We start from the raw sequence: 8269 nt of genomic DNA, 5'->3' as shown, positions 1-8269 counted from the left end.
CAGGGCCTGGTGCTGAGCAGACTTGGGAGGAAGGACCTGGCCCAGAAAGTCCTCAGAGACGCCGTCCGGATCCAGACCACCAGTCACAGGGCCTGGAACAGCCTTGGAGAGGTCTTGCAAGCTCAAGGGAAAAATGAAGCGGCCATAGAATGTTTCCTCACCGCTCTGGACCTTGAATCCAGCAGTCCTGTCATGCCGTTCACTGTCATACCCAGGGAGCTCTGAAACTTCTCTCTGCAGCTAAATAAGCACCTTCGTTCTGTGGACAAACACCAAAATCAAACAAACAAGCAAAGAAAAAGCCCAAGAGAAAAGTGCCATTGTAACCTGGAACTGGGCAAAATAATTCCAGACAGGGCTCAGGTCTACATGCTTAGTTGAGACCAGACTAAATGTAGAAGAATTTGCAACAGGCAGAAATAGAGAATGCCTTTTCCTTCACAGGTGCCTGGCTAACCTCCTCTTCAAGTTAATAGCAAGGCTTATTTCAGAGTGTTGGTTCAAGGTGACTGTAGAAGGATCATGCTAGAGTACCGCTATTCAAAGACTTGCACCTTTCAGTTTTCATTAAAGATAAAAACCCCAAGCCCTGAATTAAAGCCCAGACCTGCTCTAAACAGGAGTAAAGGCACCAACTCGACCAAGTTGTGCTTAAGCATGTGGCTGCCTCCACATGATCAGGCAGGATAGGAATGATAATTAAAACATATAGACATGCAATATATGCTGTTTACAAAATTATTTCAGCTATTTTGATAATCTTTTTCCTGCCTTGCTTTTACATACCGCATATGCTCGTTATATTTAGTGTGGTGCTTGCCTAGACCACTTTAAATTGAAAATACTTTTATTTTTAAAAAGCTGCTATTGCAGTATGATTCATAAAAGCAGAAAGACCAAAGACCAAATCAGTTCACACTTGAATTAGTATTAAAAATACATATATGTCTCCACTTACATATTTAATGAAAGGCCTTACGTGAAGTACCAAATTATAAACTCTGGGTTTCGTTCTTATTAATCACCTATTGCAAAATGAGGAATATAGTGGTTACCAGTATATAGTGACTGAACTCTGTGCTCTACTGCATAACCATTCCTGGCACAAAACAGTTTCATATCCACCTTTTCATGATGCAAAAGATGGCAGCAGTCTTTTAAGTGGAAGTATGCTGAAGGCAGCATGTGTGTGTATTAATACTTCTTTCTTAAAACCAAAGATTGTCTGTAGAAATTTCACATCAGAGGTACAAAGCTGAGCCTTCAAGTGGAGCAGGGCCATTCTGCATATCATATCAGATGTGAAGGTGAAGAGCTCCTCATCGTGCAGCCTCCTTATGGCTGGCATGGCCGGGGCAGGGGACGCAGCCGGCATCTTCCCCTGCTGAGCTGCTCCTTGGCTCTGCTTGACCTCCTCGGGGCCTCAGCAGCAAGCTGGAGCTGTACCGTGCTCTCACACGACACACAAGAGCCAGTCCCATCCAGGCCAGTCCCAGGTGGCACGGGACCCAGATGATGCAGAAATGAACTGTGGGCACCTTGCTACACAGAAGGTTGGGGCTCTGCGCCCACTTCTGTCCAAAGAAGATTTGTGACTATTTCATAAGTAGATTTGCACTAGAACACGCTTTGTACTATAATTCTGCCCAGTATTGTGATCCGCAGCTAGTTTCTGGAAATAATAATATCCTCAGGCAATAAATGAGTAGGGGTTGTTTCTTAAAGAGCTGGAGGCTCTGGCAGGAAGCTTGAAGCCGGTGTTGTTCACAGTTATTTGGAAATCTGCAGGCTAATGGATCCAGACCCAGACCACACCATCGCAGAGCTCCTGCCCCCCGCCTGCCCTCCAGGCGCCCCGCCAAGGGAAGTACGCTGCCCTCAGCTTTCTCTCGGCAGCCTCTTGTGCTCCCAGGCCAATATTTTTAATTTTCCCCATTAAATCACACTGGTGCAATAGCCCAGCTTGTTTGTCCATTCACCAAGGGATCTGGAGTGAAAACAGCCGAGGTGTGAAAGGCGCTTGGCCCGCGAGGTCTCTGGCTTTCCAGTGCCACACCAGCACCAAACTGGGCTTTTCAGGCCAGAGGCAGGTTTCCAAGGAGACAGTGTTACCCAGCTGCATTTCTTGATTGCAGTAGCTCCAGCAGCAGAGGAAGGAGTAGGTCTTAAAGTATCAGACTGAAATGAGTTTCATGAAGACAGAAAGACACAGCAGAGACCCATTTTGCTGTGAAGGATGCTATGAAGTCGGTTTGCTCTGCACTGCAGGGGGGGAAGGGGGAAAGGGGGGGGGGGAGACGTTGTTCTTGACATAAGATGTAAATTGTTACCTAGGTGCTTTAAACCCAGTTCCACAGTCAGATGCAATCTGACAATAGACTTAAGTAGATATATATAGATAGATATTATATTCCAGTATTTGTTCTGCTCCACAGTTCCCAGGGTGGGAGCGAGCCTTCTGTGTAAGACACAAAAAGAGTCAGTGTGGTCCAACATCACTGCTTTCTTGTGCAACGTGTACCTGTAAAGCGCTGCCATAGCAACTTCTGTGTACCGGGCAGCTATTTGAGTACAAGCTATGCATCTACCTCTGCAGCTGAGGAGCTGCTTTAAGAGGTCTGTAATGTAGCTGGTCCGTGACCTGGCAGGAGGGTGCCTGTTTCCCAGCAGCAGCTTAAAAGCAAACATTCACAGACCCATTTACTTCTGCATGCGTAGCTTGTGAACAGCCACCAGCCCCATCATATTTGTTGCCATCAGGCGAACTTCATCGCGGCGAGAATCAGACTCGCCACAGCGGTCATCTTCCTAGGAGAGATTCAAACATGCCTGAGTACTCCGAGTGCATCAACCCGTCAGATGTTGTCAGGGTGGTCCCATGTTTGTCGTATGCATTAATGAGTGTTACTGCCGTTGGAACTGCAGTCCGAAGAGCCTCCGCTCCCGGTGTGGCAAGGAAGACATATACGAGTAAATGCTGTCAGCATCAATAGGAATTACACGGGTAAGGTACCCTTTACAAGCACAACACACCACAGCCCCTGTGGCGATTGCAAAGTACTTTACATGCATACTGGCCGCAATCCCAAGATCTGCTGCATGCTTCCCAGAGGATACGAAGCACCTGTTGGCTGGAGGGGGGTTACATTGACCTGAAATGCTTTATGCAGTGCAGGAAAGAGGGTGGTTGTTGCAGACCTGTGTATTTTGGGGGTAAATCCTCTGGTTACTTTGCTGTTAGTACTCACCAAACCAGAAGCCTTCCCAGGATTACATGCTACCTTCTGTTATTCTGCATGGAGTTTGTTCATACTACCAGGTACACAAAACCAAAGACAACTACTTCAGACAAGCCTATGTATTGCGGTATTTATTTAGATAGCAATGCTGGTAAATCTAATGGACCTACTACCCTGAGCTCAGTAATATTTCTTTGTATAGCAGGGAGCCTGGCAGGGTTTGAGACTAAGAACATAAGATTTACATCCCATCCCTCATATGATTATTACAGATGATCGTAAGTAACGGAAGTTTGGGGAAGAATCGGTGAAATACCAGTTCTGCAAGTTTTAGCACTGATTTGAATCCAACAGTGTTTTCTCATTAGTTTAGAAAGAGGAAGAGAAAAAAGCTTCATTGCCTAAAGGATCCAGGTGTACACCCAGGTTCCTCTTGTTCCACCACAAGGTTATTTTCCTTTCTGTTGGCAGGGCGCATACCAAAGAAAAATAATTACCTTCTATTTTTCTGTTGTGCAGTAAAGAAGAAGTAGTATTTGCCACTGCCTTTGACCAACCAGAAGGTTTGTATATTGTAACAAAAATGAATCTGCCTCCAGGATAACAGGAGAAGCCCAACAAGCCAGGGAACAGCTCCGTGCCGTGCCCCGTGTAAACTGTCATTAGCACCACTGGAGTTGTTGGTAGTTACGAGCGTTTCCTCCAGCTGAGGATCTGCCCACCGCTGTACTCATTCTGTACAGGGCGTACAGCGGCGCTGCCATATTCCTGCGCTGCACCAGTACCCCAGTCCGTTTCTATTGGTAACAGTTCATGCTACTGATTATCACAGTGCTTCAGAAGTGCTAATTATCTTTCCTTGGTAATGACTAATAAATCCAAATGGAGAACAGTCCTGGAGGGTGTTTACTTTAAATTTCACTGGCTGGGTACCAAAGTAGGCACAGCACCAACTGCTGCAGTTAGAATTACAGTTACTTTATCCAAAAAATGTTCCATTTTTGGAGAGTCTTGGTGAAGACAGAGCTTAGCTGGTTTATACTTCGTTTTAATGACAGCAGAGTGGGAAACAGTCCTTTTTAGTGAAAAGACATCACTGCCATGATCTTTTTTCAGCCAAACCAATAGAGATTTGTTAGTTGCAGTTCAGCCTAGGAGAGGAAGTCTTGCCAGAGCAACCGCGCTGCAGCGATAATTGCCTCTGACGGAATTGTATTACAGGCATATTTGACAATTATGCAACGGGCATATATGTGTAGCTGAGACATCTCTCCCTCCCCCAGCATGTCAAATATTTGGCTAAGGAGGGCTGCTTTATGCCCCAGGGGACAGCTGCAGTGCCCGTCTAGCTGCCCATCAGCGCTGCCCTGGTGCCTGCTCTCACCTGCGAGGTGGCTGCTGCCACCAGCTGCACGGTCGTGTTCGCCAGCACCCTCTTGCTCATGCTGGTTTAACCACCCCCCTGGCTGTTCCCTAAGCCTGGCCGCTGGCACTGGTCTCCTTGCTGTGAAGCTGTTGTTCAGTGCTGCAGGATATCCGTGCATGCTCGGATGAAGAGTTATTTTCTTAGAAAGGAGAAGCTGAAACGGCCTTCACTTTGGTGGCGTTGGCAGGAAGGGAGGTAACCACTGACCCAGCAGCTGCTGAGATGGTTCCTCCAACTATGCCTTTAATGACACGGCTTGTGCCTTCAGCTCCAGCAAACCAAGGCAGGTTCCCAAGTAACTGGATGCTAAAAGATCCAGCTTGTTTCCCCACAGAAACCCATGCCAGTCTGTAGCTAAAAGCACTGACAGGGATGCACAGCTTTCGCACGTACAAGTGTTTCCTACCCGCCTCTTGAATGCTGCTAACACAGTTGTCGGAACCAGTTTTCCATGTAACTTAACCTTTTTTGTCATTGTAAGATGTTTTCACCAGATGAATAAAATTGACCCTGTGGAAAACAAAAAATGCTCCTCGTATTTCCTGCCAGTTTCAGGACTTTTAATATATTCATGCCACAGATACTTCAAGCATTATGAAACCACCGTTTGTTATATTAACCGGAACCTAGTGTGCCTAGCAAGTTACCAGTTGCAAAGGGTATTTTGGCCTACACCCTGTAGTTCATGGGAAAAACGAGAGTGAGCATGCAAGCAATGTGCTTTTAGAGAGGAACGGAGCCAGGAAAAAAGAGTAATGTAGCTTCAGATGTTTGGATTTACGGAGATTTAAATGAGCATCATGCTTTTCTTGTGCTTCTTCCAGTAAAAATAAACAAAGGTAGTGTGAGAAACTCAAACATCGAAGTAATAGGCAAATACTATGCCGTCAAGTTTAGGGACTCACCTTATTTTGGTGACCATATAATGGCCACAATGCCATTAATCATCTTTTTGCTACAAACAGTTACTCCTTGTGGTTATTTGGAAATAAAATGTTTCAATTCAAGAGTTTCCAAAGCATTCTTTGCATTTACACATTAATCTTTTGGGAAAGCTTCAAGAGGACCTTCTTAAAAAGCCAGCCCCTTAGTTTCATACTCAAATGAGATTAAGGACAGGGTTTTGAAGAGCATTTCTTCATAACTGTCGCTACTTTGGTTTGCAAGTATATTCAGCGTAACACAAGGCCAACAAGGTTCCTCTGCAGCAGCAATAACAGAATAAAGCCCTTCAGCTGTTAGTACGAAAGCTTAAAAACTGGAAATAAAAGTGAACGAAACACTGGCTCTGACTTTTTCCTCCTCTTTCCCACGATACAGAGAGGGAGTGAAGCAGTGGTGTGGGGTTTCCGAGGGGGACGGGGGGAGGTGGGGGGAAGGCTAGCAAGGGCCCTCCAAGCAGGAGCCCAGCAGCTGAACCCCAGTGAAAACTGGAGACATTGTTCAGTCCCCTCTGAGGGACACCATGCATCTTTGCTTCCATCCTAACACTGGTACATTGCCTGTTACCCTCTCTGCATCACACAGATGCTTAATATTCCCTTTCTGCTTAAATGTGAAAAAAAAAAAAAAAAAGGCAAGTCTTTCTGCCCTTCATTTTTGATGGGAGGAGCTCCAGATGGTTTGAGTACTTTCCACCCTGAATTCATAATCACTTCTTCCCTTGCAGAGAACCAAGTTATGGTTCAGTGGTAATTTTGACATGACACTCTTGAAAGGTCATTAAGAATAATTAAATGATTTTAAATAATTTATTCATACCTCTGCTGCTTTCTGCTGTGGAATGAGTAAAACCAGCTCACATAGATACATACAGTATATTCCTGCCTCGTGTGAAGGCCAGATATTTAGCAGTCCCGTAAACAGCAAGGGAAGAAATGAGGAGCATCGCTGCTGCCCAGGAGCTCGGTTCCCCGACAGTCTCCGCCTGTCAGGTTTTCGTGGAGTCACCAAAGCAGCAGCGTTGGGCTTTGCCCATCTTTAACCACATCCCTTGGGAGATGTCACATCGCAGTCAGACGTGCCTGAACCAGTCTTTGGAACAAATCCACACCTAGCCTGTTGATCTTTAAAGGCTGGTGTTAGAGAAAGCAGACCTGGGTATCACTGGCTTATTCTGCTGCCATTAGCAGTCACCACAGACTGAGCTGTGGCTCTAAAGCCAGTTTCCACTTTTATGTTGTCTCCAAATCGAAGAGCAACATCTCACAGCCAAAAACATCCCCACAGAGTCACCAACCGAAGAGCAAGATCCGAAGGTTTTCTCAGTGCTCCAAGTTAAGCAAGTGTTGAATTATGGAAGGAAAAGGCCTTGCAGGTCATTCCCCTGAATGTGCGGAGCTGCCATTTTCAGATCTGATCCCATTTAGAACTGACGTAGCTGCTGTGATCATCTGGCTGATGGAGGAAGAGAAGCAGATAGACAGAATATCTGAATTTTATGCAGTAAAAATGGCAGGCATTGTTAACATGTCTTAAAAAAAGCAAGAGAGTGACAAAAACTGTAAAATAGGTGATGTTTTCCATACTGAAAAGCTCTCACAGAGGCAAAGCCCAGCTTCACTGGCTTTTCTGACAGAAACACGCAAGAAACCCCAGTGTGTGAGAGTAAAGGCAAGTGTAAAGCACCTCACGCCGGCCTCCGGACTGCAAAGGGCTCTCTGAGCCCTGATGCTGCCTCTGCCCTGCGCCGCAGCCGGGGACCCCAGCGCAGCCTGGGAGCGCGGGGCCGGGACCCCCCGCGGCTGCTTACGGCAGATGCCAGCCCCGCGCCCAGCTCCCGTTGCCTCCCAAAGGACAGCACGGCCTTCGAAGCAGAAGATTCATTACATTATGTATGACCAGCTAGACATCTTTTTTATAATGCAGTTGCTTACGATACCATAATTAGGTCTGGAAACGGGGATGTTTGTAAATTAATCAGCAATAAGCATTCCTGTATATTCTCTTGTCCTGTGAGAGGAGCTGACATACGCAGCCCGAGTTTGCAGCGCCGGGTACTGTTTCAGAAGGATGAGAGTTCAAGGATATAACGATTTTCTGTTCGGTAGAGGTTAGAGGTGATTTTGTGCTCAGTGTAAATGGCATTGTCTGGCAGAGACAATTAGCAAATGAAGCGCTCCTTGCCAGAGGCTTCGCAGCCTTGGAGTCTCTTCTTCTAAGCTGGCAACAAACAGAAATTTGAGATGGTATCTCGGATTTCCAAAACAGGAAGCTGCTAAATCCAGCAAGCGAGCAATTAATTTCCCTGTTATAATGATGCTGGTCTTGTATCTCCTTGGAGGATACTGAAGTGCTTTTCGAAGGGTAGCAAGGGAGGTATTTCATCCCCATTTTTTACCACATGGAGAACCAAGTCTACCAAGAGAGTTGAGCCGCGAGAGGGGTGTTTTTTTGTGCAGAAGTGGTTGAATTACTGTGCCTTGGGTCTGTTCCTTTCTGCAGGCTGTCTCCCAGCCGTGAGTGCCGTGCCCTATCGCAGCATGGTGCACTCCTCCTTCAAACCCCATTTTATTCCCAGGATTCTTCTGCAGGGGGGGAGCTAAGGGAAATTTCCACTCACTTGTTATATTAATGCAGTATATATGACTTCTATAAGTCAGCA

At 46.2% G+C, this 8269-nt stretch overlaps 1 protein-coding gene across 4 annotated transcripts in view; it reads left to right on the top strand.

Annotated features, from left to right (window-relative positions):
* TTC7A (tetratricopeptide repeat domain 7A) overlaps nt 1-5192 on the top strand; it is a 173111-nt gene extending 167919 nt beyond the window's left edge. For all 4 annotated transcript variants that reach the window (XM_080408291.1, XM_080408292.1, XM_080408293.1 and 1 more), the window contains one exon: nt 4-5192. In XM_080408291.1, the coding sequence (XP_080264417.1) occupies nt 4-225 (222 nt within the window). In that variant the 3' untranslated portion in view covers nt 226-5192. The remainder of the gene's footprint in view (nt 1-3) is intronic.
* The last annotated feature ends 3077 nt before the right edge of the window (nt 5193-8269 follow it).

This window comes from Falco punctatus (assembly GCF_963210335.1).
Source record: "Falco punctatus genome assembly, chromosome: 12".
Classification (NCBI taxonomy): Eukaryota; Metazoa; Chordata; class Aves; order Falconiformes; family Falconidae; genus Falco; species Falco punctatus.
Note: the sequence above shows the minus strand (reverse complement) of the source record. Positions and strands in the feature narration are given on the sequence as shown.